This window comes from Bactrocera dorsalis, unplaced genomic scaffold, assembly GCF_023373825.1.
Source record: "Bactrocera dorsalis isolate Fly_Bdor unplaced genomic scaffold, ASM2337382v1 BdCtg162, whole genome shotgun sequence".
NCBI classification, from domain to species: Eukaryota; Metazoa; Arthropoda; class Insecta; order Diptera; family Tephritidae; genus Bactrocera; species Bactrocera dorsalis.
The window spans coordinates 1-27,097 of record NW_026038213.1 but is presented as its reverse complement, the minus strand read 5'-3'; the positions used below and the strand labels follow the sequence as shown (position 1 = coordinate 27,097).

Below are 27,097 nucleotides of genomic sequence, written 5' to 3'. Positions count from 1 at the left end.
GATCACTGCCATACATACAGATCGATCAAACTCAACTCTTTGAATGGAAAATTTTGTTAATTGACAAGGTAAATCATGAAATTTGCCACATATTATTATCCAAAGCATTGGTATAAACTACGAAATTTTTTTCAGATCAGACGACAATATTATATAGCTGCCATTCCAATTGATCGACCAAAATAAAGATCTTTTTATTCAATTTTATGCTATACACCTGTAAAGGTACAGCATGGTTACTGTTTTTTCATGTTTTCTTCTTAGTTAGGTAACAAATATGTCACACATCTTCATAAGTATTCTTTACAAAAAATATTGCCAGCATTTGGAATGAAAAATGTACATAAGTGTGTGCCTAAGAGGTAATTTCTTATAAAATCGAAACACTGTAAATCATTGTCGTAGTTGCTGCGATAGCTGGCCGTATCTGTGTCGCTGTTAAATGCTTTCGTCAGTCACAGTCTTCGACGTAAGGCATTCGGAGCGAATGAGTGAGCGAGTGACGAGTGTGAAAAAGTACGCGGCGGCGGCCTTATTGTAGCTACACACAAGTATATAGTGTGGGCCAGCCTCTTAGAACGTGAAACGTGGAGGACGGGCCGTTCCGAAAGCTACAGTATCGGTGACGGTGACAGTGGCGAAGACGACAATCCAAACGAAATCATATTTCGTGTGAGTGAGTTGTGGTGCAAAAACAAAATCAAAAAATTAAAATAAAGCCAAGATACAAATGTATCTAGATACATATGTATGTATGTATAATGCATATGTATATGTACATACAAATTACCATTTGAAAGATTAAAAATTACCAAAATAACTCTTGAAAATTAGACAAAATGAAAAACTAAAATGCGATCATTAAAGCAGTAAGACTGAAGTCATAAAGAATTGGCAAAATAATACATAAATATGTACATACATACTTATCGTATATGTATGTATAAATGTATGTACAGGGATTCCAGCTGATCGTAAAAAAATGTATTCAAAATTGGAAAATTTTGTATAAATAAACAGGAAAAGTTGGTTTATTCTATAAAAACTTAAACATTTTATAAGATGTACATATGTTTACGTGAAAGGTAGGTTGGTACATATACATATATATCTGAACATGTGGATGTTTGGCCATATTAAAAGTTGGAGTCATAGACCCACATTCATATCTTCATACTTATGTGCATATGTATGTATTTATGAATGTATGCAAAAAAAATTATGCGAATATTAGTGCGGACACAGATACGCGGCACTGATAGTACTGGCCCAGCACAACCGCCACACCAGTCCCAGTCAATTCAGCAGCCAGTTAGACCTGATAAAAACAATTCGAACAAATGCAATCATACATAAATATACATATATATGTAAATATTTAAATAGCAATATAAGTATGTATGTTTGTAAATATGTACAACAATACATCATGTGTTAAAAAAAAGCAAAACAACGCACTCACACAACTGCAAAATTAAATGTGTTTATGTGTGTGTGCTTAGTTCAAAGTGGACGTCGTAGCGAAGCTAACTCACAATAATCAGCCACTTTTTTCTAAACCAAAAACACTAGTAGCAGAAGAAATTTTGACGTAATCACAGTAAAGGTTTTAGAATATTCATTTTATTTTCATAATACCGTAAACGAAGCTTTTCAATGAATTGTTTAATCATCACAATTAATTTGTTTTCGTCAGTTGTCAGTGTGATCTTCTGAGCTATACCAGTGCTTTGTAGTTTGTGTCCGAATGTGTTAGTTGTTTGGCCGGTGGTATGTTTTTGTTATTGTGTCTATTAGTACCTCATTCAACTAATTTATTCCTGAACATCAATACATGCATAAAAACAAATGATATGTACATACTTATGGCAAGAAAAAAAGAGTGAATTTTGTTGTAGGACAAATTGTTGCTTTTACCGACTCTGTGTTATTGACTATTTGTTGTTGTTTGCGTTTCAAGTGCAAATTGCGTGAAAGAGGCAAACACCATTACCTCGTTTCATTGAATATTTCCTCATTTCTTCGTGCATGGTTATGCCAGGGCTTAGCATTATGTTCGTATTTAGATAAACATATGTATACATACATATGTAAGTATGTGTGATTTCTTATGTGATTGATTAAGCGCATTTTTTTTAATTTTTCTCCTAAATTTATATATCTACATATGTACATACATATGCATATAGAAAGACGTTTATATACGTAACTATTGAAATACACATAGTTGTTGGTGCTCTTTCTCTCAAATGTTACAAATGTCACGCTGTTACTAGCATTGCTGTTGTCTTCGTTGACGCAGTCGTTGCTTTCGTAATCACATGCAGTTGTAGTATATACAAGTATATATGTTTGTATGCAATTATTTATATTCCTATGTATAGACGAAGGTTCATATTACGAGTGCAAATAGATTGTTTAATCGGCGGTTTATTGCATTTCTCCTATGAAAATGCTAAGCGTTAAAATCTACATATATATTTATGTACATACATATGTACATACCTATAATATATCTAGAACGTGCTCATCAACACGGTAACTGAGTTTTATTTATAGTCACACACGTGTGAACAATTTAATTTTCAATTAAGTATGAATTAGTCATGGCATTTAAGAAGTTTATGGTACTGAGTTTAAGAAGTAGCAATTGTTGGCACGAATGAGATAATAAAGATTTTTCCTTAAATTACATCTTGCTATACATAGTATACATATGTATATAGGGAGGATGGAGTCATATGTAGATGATATTGATATCATCGGCCTCAACACCCGCAAAGCAAAGCAAATGGGTCTGACAGTGAACGCGGGCAAGACGAAATATCTCTTGTCATCAAACGTCACTGTTAACAATGTCAGTCTGAAACTTCAACGCAGAATAACTCTAGCCGCCAGGTGCTACAGGACGAACAAAAATGAAACTCTATAAGTCACTCATTATTCCCGTCCTGCTATATGGTGCAGAGGCATGGACGATGACAACAACTGATGAGTTGACGTTGCGAGTTTTCGAGAGAAAGATTCTACGAAAGATGTATGGTCCTTTGCGTGCTGGCCACGGCGAATATCGCATTCGATGGAACGATGAGCTGTATGAGGTATACGACGCAAATTAAAAGACAGCGGCTACGCTGGCTAGGTCATGTTGTCCGAATGGACGAAAACGCTCCAGCTCTGAAAGTATTCGACGCAGTACCCACCGGCGGAAGCAGAGGAAGAGGAAGACCTCCACTCCGTTGGAAGGACCAGGTAGAGAAGGATCTAGCCTCGCTTGGAATATCCAATTGGCGCCACGTAGCTAAAAGAAGAAACCACTGGCGCGCTGTTGTTAACCCGGCTATAATCGGGTAAGCGGTGTCTACGCCAGTAAAGAAGAAGATACATATGTACATACAAGATGAGTTCCAAAGTAAACAGGACAAAAAACAAAACAAATGGTTTTTGTGGCAAAATCAATTTATTTTTTTCAAAATCGCATGTCGAACGAGTGTTTTAGCTCGTTGGTATGGCCGCCTTTGGAATGGCCGCTACGTCTGCATAACGCTTTCCTTTCATGGACAAATGCATTTTTCGGAAAAGGAAGAAGTCGCACGGTGCCATATCAGGTGAACACCTGGAGTGGTTAATGGTTAAAATGTGATTTTTGGTCAAGTAATCGTCCCTCGAATGGTGGATTCTGAGCAATTTTTGGTCGTCAGTCAATTTGTGCGGAACAAACCGGGCACACACCTTTCGTAAGCCCACATGCTCGGTTAAAATGCATAAATCGATGTTTTGGAGATGTTCAATTCCATTTCCATAAATTTCAATGATGATTTTGATCACGGATGTTGATTAGCCCACATGTTGATCGTCATTTATGTCCTCACGACCACTTTGAAAACGTTGAAACCACTCGCGCACTCTGCTACGGGATAGGCAGTCATCGCCATAAACTTGTTTCATCAATTGAAACATTTCGGTGAAAGTTTTACCAATTTTAAAAGAAAATTTAATGTTGGCTTTTGTTTATTCGAAGCTCATTTTCGTACCGATAACACAAACATACTGACACTTAAAACGCAATAACTTCACTTCCAATCAATGAAAAGTCATGAAATTCTCACTGGACAATCGATAAAGATAGCAGATTACAACACACCAGTCGACATATAGATAGCTAGATTTACTTTGGAACGCACCTTGTAGTATATTTTGCAGAGAATGAGTACTCTGAACGGAGTACATAAAGTTTGCCAAAACGAAAAGGTGGAGACCTCATAAATGTTTATACCATACATATAAATATGTATGTATGTAGATGGTATAGTGTATAAATGATCAGCGTGACGACTTAAGTCACTTAGTTTCTGAGATATCGATCTAAAATTTTGGACACATCCCTTTATCCCCATACAAACTGACCGATTAAAATCAAGGTCTTATTCAGATCAGACCACTATAACTTCATAATCAAGATACATATTATTCTCCTTATTATAACATATAATAAGACTTGAATGTTGTTAGCCAGTTTCGTTTTGATTTTAGTTATTTGTATGTATGTATGTACATACTATATGTACATATGTACATACATCTGAAGTGTATTAAATCTGCGGTTAAAGTTTTTATATTATTCGAATTGGGTCATATTGAGTTTGGACTTCAGGTAATGGGGTGTGTTTCCCAATCCGACAATGACAACAAATACATGACATTTTTATAGAATGAATTTATATACAATGTACATACATATACATATACTTATGTATTTCACACAGTCGTCCCAAGCAGATCTATTTACATACATATGCTCTTTATACCTATTTAAATCATTCTCTCCTCCACTTAATTCATTTTAAAGGTTGTCCTTTGCTTAACTTCTACTTTTAATCATAAGTAATACTCAGTTTATCTGCGAAAATATATGTACATGTGTATGTACATACATACATAAATGAAAGGAAAAATGCGCGCGAAGTGTATATGAGGCGAATCCTTTACAAACAGAGCACCTGCAACAGTTGGCTTAAAGTAGATTGGAAAGACGCAAGAATAACAACAAGAGCTAACATCATACGTTTCGATAAAAGAGTATGTTAACATTAATTTTGATAAGAAATGATAATTTCGGTTTCAAGCCCTATACATACATATATATTTAGTACCTGTAACCAGATGGAGCGGTTTGCTTTAATAACTTTGGGTGTATTGGTGATAATACACTCGTAGTTAGTTTTGCATAATTTAATTTTAAAATTAAATCTATATACATACATACATATGTATGTTTTTCACCTATGACGTCACATGTGCAAAAAAATACACTCTAAAATATAGGGATGCATGCACACAATACCAAAAAATATTTGTATGAAATATCAAAAACAAACTTTATTACATTTTATGAAATTTTCTCTTTCATCAAGTATCAATTATAGTTGGTTTTAATTACGTACAATTAAAAAAAATTATTGTAATGAAATCGGCGTTTATCGATAATGCAATGTGAAACAAACAAACTCTTTTCTATATGGCCTCCTATATATCAAAATTAATAATACCTTATCAAAATTTAGGTTTTGAATCACAGAAGAGTAAATCACGAACATATGCAGCAGCATAAGAACGTTGTTCCAAAAACATTAGGGTTACGATTCCAAAAATTATCATTATTATTTCAATTACAAAATGCAACACTGAGTTGGTATTTCTAACTCACCACGTGGTAAGCAACTATGGAACCAACTTTATATATTCACATATCACCATTTCTTTCATTTTGCGAACATCATATGAGCGCGAGCGAAACAAACTCGTATACAAATCAAATAAGAATATCATAAAAAGTGTACAATATGGAAAATAGTGTAGTACTCTCGGGCTGGATTTTAAATTGACGGTGTGAATTTTCCAATTAGATTGCTCAACTAAAAATCATTTGTTGGAAAAAAGTCGTTTCTAACTTTTCGAAACCGGAATGCCTCTGGTGCAGTTGAAATGCAACAGCATCACAAGTTATTATCGAGTAAATTTAAAGCAAAATTTTAGGTAATCACTCGTATGCAAAATTAACGAAACAAAAACAAAAAGCAACAATGTACTCTCCTATAACGTCATTTTTCGCCGAACAACATCGACCTAATAGAGCGAATGTGTCAACGCGATTGTGCAAACACGATAAATATGGTTTATTCGTTCTTGCCTATGGTAGATGAAGGCAGATTTTAGAGTTTGTTTACAATTTCGTGGGCACAGAGTAATTTGTACAACAACGATAACAAAAGCAAGAAAAAGCAGGCACATCACAAGCACCAATAACAATAAAGTAATTTTTTAGTGATGTCATCAGAAGTTTCGTTTCGTGGTTGCTGTCGTAGTTGTCGACGTAGTTTCAAAGTTTCTGTTGCTATTGGATTGTTGCTGATTTTTTTTCTTCAGCTGGAATTTATTTGCTCTATCAAGTGCTGTTAGTGTTTTTTCTTTATCAAATATCCAAATTTTTATGTTTTAGTCTGAATGCTTAACTAGCTTAAGTTATATGTGTAGATAATGAAGTTTTAGTGGTTGTGCAGTTTACTACGATTTGTGATTTGTTAATCAAATTTTGAAAATAGTTTTTGCAAAAATGTAGAAATTGATGACGAAGTCAAAATATTTTGTAAAGTGTTTAACTCTCAAGATATTATAAAAAAAAAATTAGATTAAAATCCATCTGCCAACATGTGCTCTGTAAATTGTATAATGTAATAAATTGTGGTGGTGCTTGTTATTGTGCTCTATATTAGAGGGTATTTTCAATTAATTAAGATTACGTTATTATGCTATATTAAAGGTTTGTTTGGATTATGCAGAGTTTTTAAAAACTACTAAAACTTATTCTTAGCTACAACTGCGAACAGTAAAAATTATTTTTAATTCTTGTAGACTAAGTGAATACTTAGGGTGTACATAAAAACCATTTGAGAACCTAAACATTTGTTTGCCCTTGACTTTTCCCCCTTTTAAGGGGGTGAACAGTAGACAATTTCGAAAAATATCTTCTTAAAAATTATAATAAGAATATTAATAATAAAAAAATTAAAGTATAGTAATTCATTAAAAAATTTAGGTATTGATACTTCATATTTTTAGTCCTATATTTTTTGGAAATAATCATTTAACAAGACGTCTCAAAAATATCTTGATGAATACTTATCGGATATTAATAGCTAATTAAGAATGAAGGAATGTGAAACAACTCTATGCAAAGAAACAAGTTGTTTGTGGCCTTTAATCTCACATACTCAAGATGTATCCTGCATATAAAAGAATTTATAAAAAATCTCTTAATAAGCCTTGTAAAAAAAAACTCATATAACATCTGGGTCACAAAGGTCCGACCCCCTCGAAACAAATCGTGATGATGTTCGATGACCTTGACAACTAATTTACCTTTCGCTCCAAATAGGGCAGGGTAACCGGTACAAAAACAACAGCAACACATGCCAATAAAATAATGCAAAATATAGAAAGGAGACCGATATACATATATGTACATACGCCACAATTTTACAGAATTTTTTTTAATATCATCCACGGTGCGCCATGGATAGTTACTACATTATATTTAATTATAAGTCATCATAGAAATCGTGACAGAATTTTATTTAGTGGTATAATATATTTTATATTTACAGTCTGTATTCTATTGAGAATTCATATATTTAAAATATTAATATTCAAGGTTTGTTATATGCTGTGTAGTGTGCCAATTACAAAGCATTCAATACAAAACATAAAATTACGTCACTCCTACAACGTTTGGCATATATATTTACAAAGTTTTGCCAATTCGCGACAGACATACAAATTATTTAAAAATAGCGCCAAATTTTGTATTGCGACATCGAAAATTTTGGAGTTAAAATACGATAATGGGGCAAATAGCACAGCTTTTCCAACATATAACGCAACTTATATTCGTTGTCACGTAAGGAGCGACTAGCAATTACGATACGTAGTAAAATATATCAATATTTACGTACATACATATGTACTTAGAGTTTACATATTGTTAGAAAGAACCCAGTACGGGTATAAACAAAAGTATCTTTACTTCAGAACATAAGAAGTAGTAAAAGCCACCGCCGGCAAGGTAAAGGAATTCATTACGATTTCTCTTAACTATTTGCTGGCGTTAATGACGTCACCTCATAAAAATACATCATAGAGGAAGGCACATATAGCGAAAATACCAGATGAAGGCGCGTTCAACGATCAATCTTTAGTAGTAATGCGGTTTAGCAATATTTACATATTTTGTTTTACAAATTAGTAATATACAAAATATGAATATCTATGAAACATAAAGTACAACAATAAATAATTGCAAATATATATATGTATGTACGTGGAATCACAATATATAGAGGTGTTTTTTTCGTATGTACTATTCACAACGAATTGTTAAAAAATACTTTAATTAAATAAGTGGTTTGGAAGTACATAAGTATATTGAAAAAAACCTTTTCCGCCCAGGACCTTTGGAAATATTTTGATATAATAAACTTGGTCATTTTCCAAGGCTTCCGGCGTCCGATATCAGACCACCGTACTTATGTATGTATGTATGTACTATCTAAAACTGTATACACTTCCTAAAATGATTTCCATTTGTGGTCAAAATTATATAGTGCTATGAACTGCGAAAAGCAGAAAAAATCCTTTTCATTTTAATCTTGACAAGGGAAAGCGTGATAGTAACTGCGATTTCGGTTGGTGACGACATCTCTCAACAATTAGGTTTCAGACATCGCAGCCTTTTTTATCAAGAATAAACATTCTTAACAATAAAATATACATTCTACATGTTTACACACCTTAAATGGCTACGCGACGTTTTATATTTCATTTTGCATTTGTGAGTTGAGTTGTTCAAAATGTACATAGTATGTATGTATGTACAAAAGTTTTATATAAATATGTACATATGTATGTGCAAGTTATAAACGAAATGTTGATGACGTGTCCGTGGTGATATAGTATAATGATATCAACAAAACGGGCAAATATGCATTACATACACATGTTCTCATAATGTGCCTATATATATACATATGTATATGTATGTACATCGACTTATGTTAACGTTAATGCGCGATCATGGTAGAAAATATACAACTTCCAGTTCGGTTCGTTGCATTTAGTTATTTTTTAATACTTTGTGTGATGAAGTTTGGCGCTCTTTTTATACGTATGAGTACCATTTGTACATACATATGTATGTATATATAGTACATTGAGAATATTCATTCATACAAATACACTTTTAATAGTAGTATTCATCATCGCTGCTGCAATATGTTTTCATTCGATCATTAAAATCCGTTGAACTGCCTGTTCGTTCCTTCTCTGTTGTGATTACTACCGGCGTTGATAGCCACCGACCAATTGGCAGCACGATCAACTCTACGCATATGAATATTTTTATATATGTATGTATGTATGTATATTCGAAGTAGTTCGGTCGCTTTTACTGCTGTTCGCGTTGCTGACGTTTTGTCTCGCACCCAAAGCGTCTGCTGTTTATGACGCTGCCATACGACGTTTTGGTGAATGTGACGATGTGACTTGCTTGCTAGCTTTTGATCGGAGATATGGCGTGCTGCTGCTGCCAGTGACTCATACGATATAGTGGTATGTGAACATAATTGTACCACTGTAGTATCAATTTCGCATATAAAGGCAGCAGACGACAAAGCGGTTTTGTTTTCGTTTTTGTTTTGTTCATCTGTGGTCATTCTGTTATCGTCAGTTTTACCCCCTTTAAAAATTTTTTATATTGATGAAGTTGCCATTATTGCTAATGAAATTATCTTTGTCAGGTGAAACACTTTGTGGCAGTTTTTTTTCATAGTTCAAATGGTGTAGGGTTTTGGTGAAGACTTGCCTACATAGGCATTGCAATTCAGTTAGTTGATTAAATTTCGAAGGTTAACGGATTTCTAGGTAAATAGGAAAAGTGCTTGAAAATCGGCGTATCAGAAATATCCCAGAGGATCTCAACATCTCTTATGAATAGACTCAACAAATGTATTTTGGTAAATGTTTTTGGTTTATAACGTATCAATGCAAGGCTCGTACCAAAAGACGTGAATCTTAGGCAAAAACGATGTCGAGTAGGGATGCTTGACAACTTGGCTAGGGGCTCTACGTGAGTTTATGAATATGATACGCTTCAAAAATGGGCCGAAACCGAATAAACCAAAATTCGCTGAAGACACTAAAGGCCATCCCTGTCAAAGCTTATAGCAAGTGCAAAAAAAAAAAATAGGATCCCGTTTTTGAATGCGATAATAAAAATATGTATTAAAATAAGTCAAAGTGTTTTTTTTTTGTCAGTCCAAGTCAAATTTGATCAGATATTCAAATTTCGAATTAATTAATATTTTAAGAAAATATAATTGTGTTAGAAAATACATTGATATACTTATGTGCATATGTCTAATGAAAAATCCTTCATGTGCTTTATAAATCTAACTAATAATTATGGTTTTGTTATGTTTTCAGCTCAAATCTTATTTTGAATGGAATAACAAAATATCATACATATTTCGATCGGCTTGCCGCTTGTGAAACCATAAAACTCTTACTAAGCTTTGAATATTAACAACAAACCAAAACAAAGAAACTTTAATTAGCACCAAAGGTCGATATTAGTCAGTAGCAACCAAAAATTATTTTGCTTTTCGTAGTAGCATATTGACTACGATTTTGCATCTTTCTGGGCTGCTCTTATAAGGAAAAAATTTGTCAAACTGAAGCAGTTGTCGCAAGACGTGACGGTGCTGTTGAAAATTAAAAAAATGGACAGCATCGGTGAGGAGAACGGCAACTCGAACAATATTGAGGAAGGTCACAATTTGACGACTACCTCAACGCACCAAAGTAATAACTCAACAGCCGGCAATAGTGTAGCAACATCAGCCGCCGGTAGTGGAGCTACTGTATTGACCACAACAGCGAGTGTGCAATACCCCTTAGCAGCACCGGTCCACAGTTTACAGGTAATATATATAATATTCTATATATTTTATCATGCAAATATCTGTTATCCTTCTTTTGTATAATACTAATTCCTTTATGCCCTATAAACATAGCAAATGCAGTCTGTCATTCAGGCAGCCAATCAGTCGTCAGTCATTCAAACAGCCGCCACAAATGCTGTGACCGCGGCGACGACAGGGACGATAGGTGTACCCAAGGGAGGGGTATTATATGTGAATAAGCCACCTAGTACAACAGTAATACACACAACATCAGGCAGTGGTGTACAGGTGAATTAATATTTTATATTACAAATTTTTCTTCAACATAAAAACAATCGATTAATAATAATGTTTCTGTTATCATTTTTGCCACAGCTCCCTCCACATTTTCAATGTAAAATCAAACCCGAACCAAATACACAACACCTCGACACTAATAGTGAAGATAGTCTCACTGACGAGGACTCACCGCAGCGACGAATAGAGCTCACAAGAAGGCCATCGTACAATAAAATTTTCACCGAAATTAGTGGACCTGATATAACAGGTAATTATAAAATATTGTTTTGAAAACACGTGCATTTTTGTAAATACGTAACAATAATGTAATTTTACACTATATTTTTTTTTATCTAATACAAATAATTTTAACCGGAAGCATTAATTAGCGTTTTTATTTGTTATCATTTTCTTCATTGATATCTTAAGTTGCATATTCATAAAATTTTATTATGTTCTGCACAATTGGCAAAAATACATTAAGACATTAAATAAAAATATCGAAAGCTTTTGTATTAGTCATACATACATCCATATAGTAAGCATAATAAAAGGAAATTGTTATCATTAAGGATTACACGATTTCAGTATAAGCAAGAAAAAAACGTTAACTTGGTTTGCACCTAAGCTATAATACCCTTCACAGCTGTATTTATTATAGCATAAAGGGGTATTAAAATATCTATATTTTGATTTTGATAGATCAGTTTGTATGTCCTCTATACGAATATACAATTTGTTTCGAGTTTGTAGCGTTTCCTTAGACAATAATCTATGTCAAATTTCATGAGGATACATTTTGAGATAAAAAAGTTTTCCATACAAGCACTTTGGGGGGCACGATAGACCCAAGATCGCGGTACATTCCTCATTCATTAATCTAATACAAGCACTTGAGTTTGATGGGTCAGTTTCTACGGAACAAATTGTTTAAAGATTGTAGCGCTGTCTGGGGTCTGGATCAGTGTCAAATTTCGTGAAGGCACCTTGTCAAATAAATAAGTTTTCTATACGCGTTGTACGTACCAAAATTTAGTCGAAATCGGTTGGTCGGGTCCGGAGATATGTGATTTCATCAAAATGTGGGAGGTGCCACGTTCTTTTAATATTCGCGCCTAGCACACTTGGTTGCTGTAGTTTTAGTAGTTTCGGAGATGTCTACATTAAACTAATTAGGAGGCAGGGTCACTATTACTTTTTCAAAATTTGTTGCCCACAGGTGCCCATTGCTAATGCGAACAGACAGACAGTCACCCGTATTTCAACTTTTCTCGTCATCCTAATCATTTATATATATGTATGTATATAACCCTATATCTATGCCGATTAGTTTTAGATGATACGTACAACCATTAGGTGAACAAAACTATAATACTCTGTAGTAATAGGTTGCAAGAGTATAAACATACCGGATGCTTTATAGAGATACAGTCGTTTTGAGAGATTTAGCTGGCAAATTAATCACACCTTTACAACTTTTGAAAATTGTGGAAATTTATTCCAAAAACGCAAATTTCAGCGATGTGGTGCAATTCTGAGTTAAGGGGTTTTTGGTAACTCTAAACATACATAGAAATTAATCTTATGTATAAATGAAAACAACGATTTGTTTTTGAAAGACTTTTGTATGTATGTATGCATATAAACGAAATGTTTGTCTAATTTTTAGTCTACAACGTGCCTTGTGTCATCGCCTTAATCATCGCTAAATTTTGACACTATTTTACCACCATAATCACCATCGCCAGTATCACTGCATGAATTTCGCGAAAAACACTTTCATGATCATATGCATTGTCATGTAAGGAATGTAATGTAAATGTACTACATGCTCATCCCATCGTTATCGTAAAATCTTTTTCATAATATACATCTGTATGTAGGTATTGCTCAACACATCACTCTATTTGTCATTTCCATTATTATGACTTAGAATATGTTTTCTTTAAATATTTGTCTCCTCTGTTTATCTTGTAAAAAAATTATTTTTGTTAATTACACATTGAAGTAAATAATGCATCCGTATCATAACTAGGTTGTCATCAAAGCTTTGCATTTGTCTCACTATGAGTGGTGGGTCACTCATCTTTTTTTTTAATTCCTTTAACGTTTGTTTTGTTTGTTCCTGTTTTAATTTTATAATCGTATCGAAGAGAGCTTATAGTAGTTAAAACAAATACATGTTATACGACTATTGTCATTTTAATCCTGCTGCTACTACTGCTGACATTGCAAGGTCGTTCGTCTATTTACAAGTAAACGAAGTTTTTAACAGACGCTAAAACTTTACGAAGCTCACACACAACACAGACAAAGCATGTGGAAACGTCAATATATTTAACGAAATGCACTGTTTTATATCTCAATTAAACGTAGTGCAGTTATTAGCTATTGTATAAGGTCTAGTTGGCAGTAACTCCTTACTTAGCTTCTTTCGTATCTTCTTTTGAATTTTCCCTCAATAAGATTACCAGTTTTTTTCTTATAAATATCCAATTTAGAATATAGATGCTTAAGCTGATAAAAATAAATGTGGTTCTGCCATAGGTCAAAGAATAATGCCAGAGAAATATTATAGTTGAGAAGTAACTTTTCACGTTCGTTAACAATTTTGTTCGATTTTTGTTAGGTAGTTATGTTACCTTACTATTAACAACAAATCAATTATTTTCTAAAACATTAAACGTTAGGCATTGTCATTTTCCATTAATTTTGTGCTAATTTGATTAAACTAGAGATTTTTAAACTAACTATTTGTTCTAACAATGATAATTAAAAAAAAGTAATTATGAATAAATAATTAATAAAAAGAGTTTGGAAATCACGTTGTTATCATTGTATGTATTATTGCATCTCTGTTTCGCCCACGCGCTCTCATTCGCTCTCTTTCTCTCTTTTTTGATAAACACAGTTAATAACTGTTATATGCTCACAGTCTGTTAATGTTGATCCTTTTATCTTCAAATATTATTGAACTAAGGGATACAGGACAATGTGAAACATTAACCCATGCGTGTTCTTTTTAATATTTATTCTGCGTATACTATATGTTTTGTGTGCATCTTACACCACCACGTCTTCACTGTTGTCTCCGGTCTCACTATTCTCTCTCTGTGACTTTTGCTTATCTACCACACTCTCTTTATGTATCTCTCTCTCTCTCTCTCTCTCTATCCGTCTATGTCTCTGTCTGTCATGTTGTGTGTGTTTTTGCGGCGCTCTGTAAATTCTTTGTGATCTCAAATTTATCGCTTTTTGCTGAGCACATATAGATAAAATTACTGTCATCATCGCATCGAATGTTGTTATTCACTAAATATCGAAAAGCTCAACTCAACTCAGCTCAACAAGCCTATATAATATTTGTAAACTCATAGGAAAGCACTAACATTAAATTTAAGGCTTCTTTGATACATACTGCAGAATCCATAACTCATCAGAAACGTACCTAAATCAAATGAATCAAATAAAAATCGTCATATGTAATGTGCAATAAATACATTATATTCATAAATGTGTCTATGTATATAGCGGTTTGCACTAAAAGTGTTTGAATCCATTTCTAATTGTCAATGAGTAAGCTAATGAATTGTTATTGATCTTATTTTCGACTTTTTCCAAAACAAAAACAAATCCTACTCCAATACTTCAACTTCGCCTCTTCTCAACTCTCGATGCAATCCAACCCTGTCACAATCAAATTCTGCAATCATAATTATGCGACATTATGTTGATAATTTTCAACGATCCCCCCACCAACACTTTGAATGGCAAACATACATGCAATAATCCACAATAAAAAATATTAAAAAAAAAACGAATGCAAATTTCAAATGCAACGAATTATGGTACTGGCGATGGTGATCTGAATCTGCAAAATTTGCCGATACACGTTGATCGATTGCGATGACAATGATTGACAATTTATCTGCACTGTGGTCTTATGTAATAACGAATGAAAAGGTGGAGCGACTTTGCAAATGTCAGAGACTGGTGGACTACACACGTTGTCGAGCACGGGGGGCGGTACAAGCGGCACCCTAATACAAATGCCGCCGGACAATGCGGCAGCATTTTACATACCTCATAGGATTCCATACAATACTAGTAAAGAACGTTTCCAATTATTATTTTGTTTATTATTGAATTCTATTTTCGTATATATAGAGAAACTAATGAGAAATATTGATACAGTTAGCGTACGATTGCTGTACGCAATTTGGCACGTTTTTAAAATTTGTTATTTTCTTTATTTTACATAGATAATAGTGGCATAGCTGAGGATCAGACGCGTAAGCGCGAGATACGATTACAAAAAAATCGGGAGGCGGCACGTGAATGTCGGCGTAAAAAGAAGGAATATATAAAGTGCCTGGAAAATCGTGTGGCGGTGCTTGAGAATCAAAACAAAGCGCTCATTGAAGAATTGAAATCACTCAAGGAGCTCTATTGTCAAACAAAGATCGATTGAGACAGGCAGGATGATGACGACGATGCGGTTGGGACGGAAGTGGTGGCTACGGATAACTATGAAAACGATGGCGACAATGTCGTAGATACTGCAGTTGCAGATAATGCTGCCGTATCAAGTGTAGATTTCGCCGCTACAAGTACAAATTGTGAAAATGCTGCTGCAAGTGTAGTTTTTAATATCAATGCGTTAAGTGAAACGGATTCACTTACTGCTGCAAACACATTACAACAACATGGTGATGATGGTGATAATGGCAGCGATCCTACGGTTGAATGTGTTGCAGCTGAGCAAAAGGATTTTCAAGTCAACAATCGATTGCAAGTGTTACATGTAGGGAAAGCAGTGCCATCTGTAGCATCAGCAGCAGCAACAACAACTACAACAACCATTGTGCGTCGCATTGTAGTTGCAAACATGAATGCTGTTGCCGCCGCTGCCGTCAAAGCCACCGCCGCTAACGTTGTTTTTGTGCCCGCCAGACCTCCCACAAATTGTTAACCTGATACGGCGATGAATTAGTATTCTGCACTAATTTTTCGACTCAACAAATTTTTTGAAGAAAAGCAAAAAAGAAAAAAAAAACACACACACACACAACAAAACATATGCAAGGAAAGTGAGAAGAGAATAAAGAATTTTTTTGTAAAAATTTTTATCTTAATATTTAAAATGAGATGAGATATGTGAAATAAGTGATGCATTTTAATAGTGTAAATGCAATTCCATTATGTTATGATAACATAAAGCAATGGTAATTGTATGCCACAGTCAAAGTGCGACGATGACCTGATGACGGTAGATGGACCGACTAGAAGTTGGTTAATATATACATATATATTTTTTTAAATAATAATGCAGTAAGTGAATGCAAAATTAACAAATTTTAATTTTAACTACAATTTTAAATAGAAATGAAATTTGTTTCTAAGTTTGTATATGCTGAGGTTTAATGAAAGCAAGTGAAATAACGAAGAATGCTTTTGATACCGTGGCTCTGTAGAAAATGTTAATGAAATGCAAATACTTTAATATAAAATTCATTAAAGAAAAACTAGCCCATTTGAACACAGAAGAAATTGTGAGGAAAATATATAAAAAATAAAATGATTATTGAATAAAAAAAATTGTAAATTATGTTTAAATTGTAATTAATTCATTGTATTGTGTATTTCTTTGTTATGTATATGTACTTGTGACAAATGAGTAAAGGTTAGAAGTAATTTGTATACTATGCAGGACAGTTTATTCGAGCCATCTGCAGCAGTCTTGGCAAAATCGCGGCAGCTAGTCGCCCGATTTTCCAACGTGTATGTGTTTTAGTTTAATTGAATTTGTTGCTTAAGTGGCACATATCATATTTTGTTGCCAACAAGATTTCTTATGCTTAATTTTATTTTAATTTTTTATTGTACATTATACTTAATTATGAAGCTCTTTGTTATTATCATCTTTGATTTAATTAATTTAAATAAAAAAAAAAACAATGTAAAAAAGGTTTAGAACGGAGTTAAATGAAATTTTAAACATAAAACTACAAAATATGTACATATATGATTGTTTGTTTGATTGTATATATGTATGTATGTGTGAGAATGTGGATATATTTACAAATGACAAAATGATGGGTCAAAATTATGGTATTTTGAAATTACAAATGGTTGGAATTGAGAATAGAATCTCACTTGCATTTGAGCTATAATATTTGATTGTGCTCATATCAAATTAATTTTATAGTTAATGGCTAGCAATGTTTAACCTTTCTATTTTTTACATACGTACGTATGTTACGAAGTTTGCCGTTTTTGCCTTAAAAAGGATGTAACGCAAACAAAAGCTCTCCACTTTCAGTTTAAAACGTGGCTATATTAAAAAAACAAAACAAAATAAAAACACAACTTTAAGAAAACGAAATTTTGATACAAAATTTTTCGTTCTATAAAAATATCTTAATAATTTTTTTTCATAAAAACATAGCTTTATAAGTTATGGATCAAATGTACTATGTATCCGTGCAGTACGCCATGGCGTATGAGCAACACAGAATGCATAAATCACTTGCATGAATGCTCATTAACACTTGATAAATAACTTGAGGTAGTATAACTTTTAAAGTTTTTATTAGAACATCACTTTTACTTACTTTTACTTTTTTTGATACAAAATATCAAAAAATCCCATAGTTTTTACATGGAAAGGAAATATGATTAGGCGCGGATAATTGAAAATAAAGAGCTTGTTTGCATTGCATTCTTTTGTAAGGGCAATAACGTCAAGGTGGTTTGCAAAAAGCCAAAAACCATAAATTTGGAAATATCCGACACCATAATATACAAAATGCGTCATATTCCGATTTTCTTTTACTTTATATTACGCTTAATTATTACACATTTCGAATATTTAGCCTTGGAAATTCGAAATTTTCTTAGTATAAAATGATAACCTACCGTTGCTTTGTTATGGAGTATGATCATAAAAGTATATAAAATATCTTTTTAATCCTAATATTAATTTACCTGATTTTTGGAATTCAATACACATTAATTTTTTTAGATACGATTGAAGTTTGTATATTTTTGAGATTCGAGTAATGAAAGTATAAGATTTTTGGAGTGCTGCTACAATTTCCAACATAAAAAGTGCTATTTATACTTAAATATCGGTTCACTTGTGAACTCTATTTCACTCATAACGAATTTCTTTATTAAAAATTTGATGTGCACATCTTTAGGCTAGATAAATGTGATTCAATTTACATACATAACTAAATTTTTTGGATGGAATTATAAAATTATAGTTTGGTGGGTTTGAATTATTGGCTATTAGGTAGAAAATCTGTTTAAGAAGCGTGGTGCGGCTGATATTTTAATTAAGGCTTATGATTGCTACATACATTCATTAATGTATAATGAATATAAGTATAAAGAAACATGTAAGAGAAGGAAAAACCTGAGCGAAGTGCAAGTATTAGCACTTACATCTCATGTACATATTATACATACATAGGTATGTATGTACATATACACAAAAGTTATGCGCGATAAGCGTTAATCACAGGGCAAAGTAACTTTTTTTGATTGCAATTAAGCAAAACAATTTACTCAATGAGTAAACTTTATAAGAATAACTCAACGCTTAATAAGCATAAATTCAAATTAAAAAACTTGGTAATGTATTGCTAAAACTTAGTACAACCATAAAAAAAAAAAACAATTAACTACATACATAAATTATTGGTAAATGAAATGCAATTACGGAGCTAAATTTTATGAAACAATATTATAAAGTAAAATTGCACATAGTTACAAATACTTAAATGTAAAATTCTTAATAATTAAAATTTGTACATTGAATGTTTTTTCTAAAAAAAAAAATAAAAAAAAAATCATTGAATAGTGATAAATATTTGAAATTCAAATTAAAAACTCTAAAATACATTTTAAACAAAAGCATTCTGGCATATTACGGTACACGCACACTTACATTTTTAAATATGTACATAAATATGCATATATGTATGTATGTATGCTTATATACATACAAATATGTATGTATGTACATACAATACGTACATATACATTTTCAATTTAAATACAAAGTAATTTGCAGAAATAATTTGCGAGGCTGACGCGATAATACATATGCATAGTCGTGAATATTAAAACTCGAAAAAAAAACGATTTTGTTTTATTCAAAACTTTCAACACAACTCCAAGTTGATTATTTTTAAGAAACTACAGGGCGGACTAGATATTTTCACTAAAAATAAATTTTATGTGTTTCGCGGTAATATGCCGGGTTATCAATTAGAAGCAAAACAAAAAAAAAAAATAGAAGGAATAAACAATTTTACTGCAATAATATATTAGACAATTACAACAAAAAATACCCTATAATGCTGCAACAGGTGTTTGAAAACTAATTTCAATTACGAAAACAACAAGAAAAATCATCAATCAAGCAACAATTTAAAAATAACAGGAATACTATATTAAAAAAATTACAATTTACAGAAATACAAAAATATAAAAAGGCATAAAGTGAATATTTTTGACAAAACTGCTAGAGAATATATACAAATCACAAAAATTCATACATATGCTATGAAATAAATAATTGCATGCATATGTCTGTACATATGTATGTATGCATCTTAATATAAAGAATTTCAAGAATTTAGCGAGACGAAAGTTTTCAATAAAATGGTGCCACTAAGCAAACGGGTCGATATTTAAACAACAATAAAAAATTGCAAATACAACTTTCTTAAAATTTCATTGTTAAAATCATGAATAAATGTGTGTACAACACAAATTTATGAATATAAATTTCAATTGCGAAAACAAGTTGAAATTTTTAGGTAAATTTGTAAAGAAATTGCATTGTTATAATTTGTCCTAACGATAGATATTGAAATAAAAAATATATTTTAAATGAAAAAGTCTAAAACATACAAAATACATAGGTCTAACACAATGTCCATTGCAAAAAAATGTTGGTGAGTATGAATGAAACATACATACATATGTATGTATGTGTCGAGGATCGAAGATCCATGATGATTCGATTCAGTTAAAATCGCACATATTGTACTCAAAACATATGTTAACCTGACATTACTGATCGAGGCTATTAGGTAGTTATTTCCTTTGCTAAATAATAAAGTATTTATTGCTTTAAAGAAGTTAAATGGAATGGAATTGTGTTGTAATAATAACATATAAAACTTTTAACTATGTATATCAGCAGTGGAGTCGCAAGAATTTTTTCGAACCATTTATAGCAACAGAGCATATTATATATCGTCACCTAAAATGCAAAATAACGTATCATCAAAAAATTCGAAATTGAGTATCCTATTGATTACAATTCACTACTTTAAATTACATACAAAATATTACATACGTCCAACATTTTCAGGTTCTGCGCTCATGTATGAACCAGTTTTAACCTATATTAAAATTTTTTTCACTCTTGTTCGATTTTATTTCGTGTTTCATTCACGCCACTGTAAATTTTCGAAAATGTTGTTACGTTACTTTGCATTTTAGGTGATGATATATAAAAGATATCTATACAAGAACTGGATTTTGATCGTTCAGTTTATATGGCACCTATATGCTATAGTGGGCCGATAAATGAGCAGCCTCTTGTAGGCGTGCAAAAATGAAAGATTGAGGGACTAGTTCGCATATATGTACATACATAAGTACATAGCCGTCTTTCTGTAAATCGACTCAACTCATCGTGCTGATCATTTATATATATTTTATAGGGTCTCTGAGGTATCCTTCTGAACGTTTCCACCACTTCATGGTATGCTTAATATACCAGAGAACATAAAATATTGTTTATAACAATTTATGTTCATAAAACATTGTTTTATGTTCCCAGGTTGTAAATTTAAGTACTGTTTGTAAATTTAAGTTCTTATTAGATTTCTCTCTCCATTTGCGCCTAAATGTATGCAATTTTTTTTAAAGAATTTTCTGCAGTTAACCCTTTAGTGAAACATAAATTGAAAGAGCGACGTATTCTCTTTGTTCTTTGACAACCTCAACTCATTCACGGTAAATTCAAGAACATTCACAATCAATTTGACAGTCATTTCTGGCGTTGGAGCAAACAATTTGCGAAAAAGTTATTTGTCCGACTAATACAAAGATTATAAGTGTAACTACGTTAGCGATAAAATCATTATTTCAAGTTGATAATATAGTGTGAGTTAAGTTATAAATGAAGCACAACTGCTTAAGTATGATAATATAGAGTAGAAATGCACATAAATTTAAAGTTGTGAAAACAAACAATTTGGGGAATCAGTGGTTGTTACAGATTCTGGATACCAAAATATTGAACTAAGCGGCAAGACATACAATGGCATTATCTACTGCAGGAGAAAATAGGCCACCTATTCTTCATATACTGGTTGTGGGATTCCACCACAAATTAGGCTGTCAGGTAGACTGAAGTAGAACATGGAAAATATATTGTAACATACTTTCTATAAATTTAAAATACTAGGTTGAGTTCTCATATCCACCGCTAATACCAGACACAACGGGTAAAAATGAATGTCCATCTGGTTGGAAATATTTGCCTACATTAGCACTGCCCGATGGTTCACATAACTTTGCAGAGGACACAGTTTTCTTTAATTTGCCTAGTCTAACTGAACCAACGGAGAGTGTGTATGGCGTATCGTGCTATAGACAAATACCAATTGAGGTAATTATTTGAAAGAGAAATATAAAAGGTCTGCTCCTATTTTCCTATTTTATAGAAATTAAAAATTCGCACAGCAGATATGACACGAAGTACAGTGCAAAAATCAATTGTAGTACTCGCTCGGCTGCCTATCTATGGTTATATAGAGGTTAAACTCTCGTTAATAGCGGATGCATTTTTTGAGAAAGGTGATTTTTCTTGCACGGAACTACTAATAAAAGCATACCAACAACTCAATGCCTGCTTATTGGATGATGAAACCCAACGACCACTACGTAATTTTTACGTTGGTTTGTCGTTACGTGAAATCGTACTTCAATGGCGCCATAAGGTGCTCATTCTTTTCAAATTGTTCCTGTTGCAACGTCGAGTTGTGTGCTTTGGTTCACCCGTACGAGGCATGTGTGTGCTGGTGTTAGGCATCGCATCATTAATACCACGTCTGCTGGAGAAAGGGTTTCAAGAGGTGGCTTGTGTGCGAACATCACGACCATTATCACCAATGCCGGATTTCACCGATTCTATACACCAGGAGACAGCAGAATTGAAGCAAGGTGAAGAATATGTAACTACTTTTGAGAAACATGCCCAACAACCAACAACAAAAATAGTAGAAGAAGTTTGTGAGAGTGAAGACGGTAACGGCGGTAGTGCCGCCGGTGACACAGCAGATGATTGCACTTTGGTATCATCTGCTATATCAGCAGCGAGCCAAGCGGCTACTGATGACACATCAACTAATACATCATCGTCGCAGTCAACAAGAGAGCTCAACCGCCTTGATTCTTTAGAGGGAGCCGGCGACATAGGAAACAAACGGTTTGCACGCAGCGATTCACTAACTCGAGAAGGCAGTGTTGATACTTTGGCATGTAAGTGCACAATATACAAAGCAAAAAAAATATATACATTTGCATTTAGAAATGTTTTGCGAGAAAAAACTCTATCGAAAACTAAGAAAGTACACATGTGTACATTTCACCAAACTATAATCGTTTTTCATTCTATTCTCGAGATTTGAGAAAAAATTATTGAATGAATTTTTTTTTTCAGACGCTGTAATACATATTTAGGAATATTGCTAAACTTATTTTTCTATTAATGATTATTTCGTTATTATTACTTTTTTAATTTTAGCAACGCTATGCACCTTATGCTCCATAAACCCAGACGAATATCGCGCACCCATTTCAATTTTCGCCAGTGGTAATCTATTCTTGCCATATCTTTCGTTGCCATATATGGATTTACTTAGTGATCCATCTGTACTGAGCTATGTCATTGGCACTTCGAATGTATTGTTCCAACAGAAACGTCAACTTGCCGACGTGTTGGTGGACGTAGAAAATGCCAATATAGATGCGATTGATGGAGAAGTACGACGACAATTGATTTTAAGTACTGAGGATTTACGATTCATGGACTATATGCTTAAACATGTGCAATCGCCGAAAGAGGACGCCGAGGGCAGCGAGCATTGGATACGTGATCAATTTCAAGGCTATATTCTAGCGCTGTTACGTACGGCAGTGTCCAGTGGTATGCTGAATAAGGCTTACTAATTTTTATGTTGTAATTTTCAACTCGATTTGCATTAATGCCTTTTAGATGTTACTACCAAAGACAACGAACACTTCAATGCACATTTTATGCAGGCATTTAAACGCACACAATGTTTTCAAGAATGGTACGATGTGCGACCTGAAGCTGACTTTTTCGACGCCTTGCCCGCCGGACATCCATTTGCGGGTACACTTTCTGTAGCCGATATGAAGCTAAAAATTGCACAGTAGGGCATGCAATATTTTTTTTTAGATTAGTACTAAATTTGATTAAATTTTTGTTTCAAGAACAATGCAAAACAGTGAAAGCGGTCGCAAAATCAATCAAGCCGTAAACACAACCAGTCGTGTAGTTGGTAAGTACAAGACACTAAATATATATGTATGGTATATGTATGAGGAGCAAGAGAAGTAATTTTTTCTCTATCAACACGTAGGAGTTGCACTTTCGCAGGCGAAGGGCACATTCTCTACCTGGTGGTCCTCCATCACTACACCTCCCACACAGGCTGCTGCCCCCGCCGAAGTTGGTGATGGAGAGAACAGCACAGGGGTATCGGCGAAACCCAGTATGGAACAACAATTGACGGAACAGCCACAAGAAATCTCGATTACATTCCAAAAACACATTGAAGATTCAGATCGCGTAAATATACGTATTGAGGGCGAAAAGAAAATGACCTGCCCTGGTAGTAATACCAGCAGTAGCGGCAGTGAGAAACCTATTGACAGTGCTGAAGAACTAGGCGAAGACGAAGATGTTTTGGACAATAAGAATATGAGTGGAGAGGCTGATAGTCAAACAGATATTAGTGGGGCACAATTGCAACAAGGCATTGTCGAGATTGGGCGGGAAGCTGATGTGTTGAATAAACCTAAAGCCGCACCTTTGCAAACCCCAACTTGCGGCACAGATGTGGCTAATGAGACACCACGAGACAATGGTGATGTATTTATTGTATAAATTCGTTAAGAAAATATAAATTTTAATTTGTTTAATTTTTCCTAAAATGTTTTCGTCGATATTTATTTATTAATTTGAACTTAATTTATTATTGTTAAAAAAATTTTAGTTCTCAAGCGGAAAATAGTTAGTTTAAAAGATTTAATTTAAATTAATACGACCCGCATTAAACTCTACTGTATATCATTTATATTATATTATGTTATTAATATAATACAATATATATTTGTACTAGTTGCCATAAGTTTGCGCCAAAGTACTTTCAAAGATTATTTTAAATGCGCTCAAGTCAAATTTATGAATTTCATGCTCTTAAGAGGTTTACTTTAATAATAAGTGTGATTTTGGGATAATTTTTCAGTGTGAGGTTTAAGTCAAATGATACATGAGTAGAAATTAAAAACGATTAAAGACAAAATGAATTTCTGAGCAAGAGATTTTGTTAATTTAAATTTTTGTATACTTTTTCATTTATGCTAAGCTCTAAATCGTCCTATTTTAGAAATGTATAAGTATATTAATCGGTAAATATTTGAAGCTGTTCCAAGTGCAATTTATATTTAACAAACGAATTAACAACCAATGACCTTTGAAATGAAGCTATACAGAAATTAATTTGTAAACTGTGTGTGGCAATAAATAAAAAGTATATTGAACAGAAAATAAGAACTCAGTATATGACATATAAAAATATGATGGATTGTGCAATGAAGCTAAACTCTGTTGCTATATGAATGTGATTTCGCCAAAATTACAAACTTTTATAATCCAAAAAAAAATTAAGATAATCATTATCATTAGCTCACAATTGATTTTGCTTTGCCAATAACAAAGCATTGAGTTATAATATAAATAAATATTAATATAATAATTTCAGCGAAATTACATTTTATAGCAATGTTTTCGATTTATAGTACTAAGCCAAAAAAAAAAGTTTCAAATCATAACTATATAAAAAAATATATATTTAAAGGCAGAACATTGTACGTAATTGGACAAGTTATTGATAATATATAGGTATAGCAATTTAATTATATGATCATTATGTGTACTTGTATTTGTAATAAATTATTGTGTATTTAATATTGAGAGATAAACAAAGATCATAAATTAAATTCCATTTCATTAATATATAATATAAAATGTATTTAATTAAGTTTTTACCTCCTCTTCCTCGATTCGTTTCAGCATTGTTTCGCGTTGCTCTATTTCTTCAACAAATTGCAATAATATCTGATTTGCTTGCTCAAGTTTCGTCTCATATTCATTAAGATATGCTTCGCGTTCATCGGCAACCGTTTTATATTCCAATTCAGCGCGATTCATTAAATCTTCATTTTGTTTTTCTAAATTTTCTAATGCCATGTGCTTTTCATGTTTTGTATTCTTTAATGACTTGCAATCAATTTGTAACTGTTGCATGCGCTCCTCTAGTTTATGCAATTGTGCATCCAGGACGGTACATTGTGTTTGCATTTGTTTTGCAATTTCTTTACTGTCACGTTCTGCGTGTTTTATTGCCATTTCTAGTTCAGCACATTTTGTTTTCAAATATGTATTTATATTATGGTTCATTTGAAGTGCTTGCTTATCAAGTACCTGCTTTTGCTGTATTATCTGTTGTAGTTGGTTCTGGACACTTGCGCGTGTTGCCTCCAACATTTTTATGCGTTCTTTAACATCCTCAAGCTGTGGATTGAGAGGCAACTGCAATACACTCTCATCACATTGTAGTTTGGTGCAACTTATATTGCGTATATGATCGTTATATTTGACGATTTGATCGGTCAATCGTTTTTTGTGGCGCGATACTAAAACTTGTTGATGGTGTTGACTACCTTCCAGATCACGTAAAGTACGTTCCATTCGTTGTAACATGTACTTACGTTGTTCTAACTCCTCTATAAGGGCATCACGTCGGTCCACGCTAACTGTTTGTGTAGAAAGTATTTTTTGTATTTGTTCTACTTTTTTTACTAGATGTGTGTGTTCGCTTTTACATTCGTTTTTCTCCTCTTGTAATTCAGTTAATTTGTTATTTATTATTTCTAAACTTTCTTGTGCTGTCTGTATTTGTTCTTGTATCTCTTTAAGTTCAGTTTCTAAGCGATTACAACGTTCTTCCTCTTCTTCGCTTATTTTAGGTCGTTTTTTCTCTTCGGCACTAAGATCGGTTTTTAGTTCTTCTAACTGCGCATCTAGCGCTGTAATACCTTGTAGACCACAGCGCTTGTAAATTAGCACATCACACGTCTGCTGTTTCAGATTATGTAGATCATCATCTAATTGTTTATCCCAGAGCTTAAAGCCTTCTTCGGAATTTTGTAAAACCAATGCTGTAAAATCTGCATCCGGTGATTCTTGCATAAGGGAACTTTGTGTTGCCGTTTCAGGATCCTCAAATTCAAATTCTTTATCATTTATTTGATCCTCATCATGGGGTGGCACAAAATCCATTAAGAAGTCAAATAGTTGAATTACAAATCCAAATGAATGTGGTGTATTTGGCGTCTTTAACCATGACTTATTTACTTGATGTGGATACTGTAGCTTTTGCATTATATTAATAATATCATCG

General features: G+C 33.0%; 3 protein-coding genes across 11 annotated transcripts; 2 read left to right on the top strand and 1 right to left on the bottom strand.

Annotated features, from left to right (window-relative positions):
• Positions 1 to 447: 447 nt before the first annotated feature.
• Positions 448 to 17,270, top strand: LOC105222772 (cyclic AMP response element-binding protein B). Of its 9 annotated transcripts, none has more exons than XM_029548881.2 (6): positions 448 to 672; positions 10,537 to 11,033; positions 11,127 to 11,303; positions 11,391 to 11,562; positions 15,258 to 15,401; positions 15,557 to 17,270. In XM_029548881.2, the coding sequence occupies exons 2-6, from the start codon at positions 10,833 to 10,835 to the stop codon at positions 15,763 to 15,765; spliced, it is 903 nt and encodes a 300-aa protein (XP_029404741.1). In that variant the 5' UTR covers positions 448 to 672; positions 10,537 to 10,832; the 3' UTR covers positions 15,766 to 17,270. The 9 variants fall into 9 exon arrangements, with proteins under 9 accessions (XP_029404741.1, XP_029404744.1, XP_029404747.1 ...); XM_029548884.2 differs by having other exon boundaries at positions 448 to 676; XM_029548882.2 differs by lacking the exon at positions 448 to 672 and adding an exon at positions 5,774 to 6,036.
• A 4,096-nt stretch (positions 17,271 to 21,366) lies between these two features.
• LOC105222771 (late secretory pathway protein AVL9 homolog) lies at positions 21,367 to 25,165 on the top strand. Its single transcript, XM_029548877.2, has 8 exons — positions 21,367 to 21,485; positions 21,589 to 21,726; positions 21,790 to 21,993; positions 22,049 to 22,865; positions 23,131 to 23,532; positions 23,602 to 23,782; positions 23,844 to 23,911; positions 23,993 to 25,165. Exons 2-8 carry the CDS (start codon positions 21,643 to 21,645, stop codon positions 24,517 to 24,519), a joined length of 2,283 nt encoding a protein of 760 aa, XP_029404737.2. The 5' UTR covers positions 21,367 to 21,485; positions 21,589 to 21,642; the 3' UTR covers positions 24,520 to 25,165.
• On the bottom strand, positions 25,161 to 27,090 carry LOC125780175 (girdin-like; the record flags this gene model as incomplete). The annotated part of the gene is made up of 1 exon (XM_049461921.1): positions 25,161 to 27,090. A coding segment is annotated over one exon (1,419 nt), but the record flags the coding sequence as incomplete, so codon positions are not given.
• Between the last annotated feature and the right edge of the window lie 7 nt (positions 27,091 to 27,097).

Bases quoted from the DNA above. Each gene is read 5' to 3' on its own strand.
- LOC105222772 (XM_029548881.2), top strand. From the start codon at position 10,833: ATGGACAGCATCGGTGAGGAGAACGGCAACTCGAACAATATTGAGGAA. The intron at 11,034-11,126 runs GTAATATATATA...CTATAAACATAG, and splicing joins CACCGGTCCACAGTTTACAG to CAAATGCAGTCTGTCATTCA. The intron at 11,304-11,390 runs GTGAATTAATAT...TTTTTGCCACAG, and splicing joins CATCAGGCAGTGGTGTACAG to CTCCCTCCACATTTTCAATG.
- LOC105222771 (XM_029548877.2), top strand. From the start codon at position 21,643: ATGGCATTATCTACTGCAGGAGAAAATAGGCCACCTATTCTTCATATA. The intron at 21,994-22,048 runs GTAATTATTTGA...CCTATTTTATAG, and splicing joins ATAGACAAATACCAATTGAG to AAATTAAAAATTCGCACAGC. The intron at 23,783-23,843 runs GTAGGGCATGCA...TTTTGTTTCAAG, and splicing joins ATGAAGCTAAAAATTGCACA to AACAATGCAAAACAGTGAAA.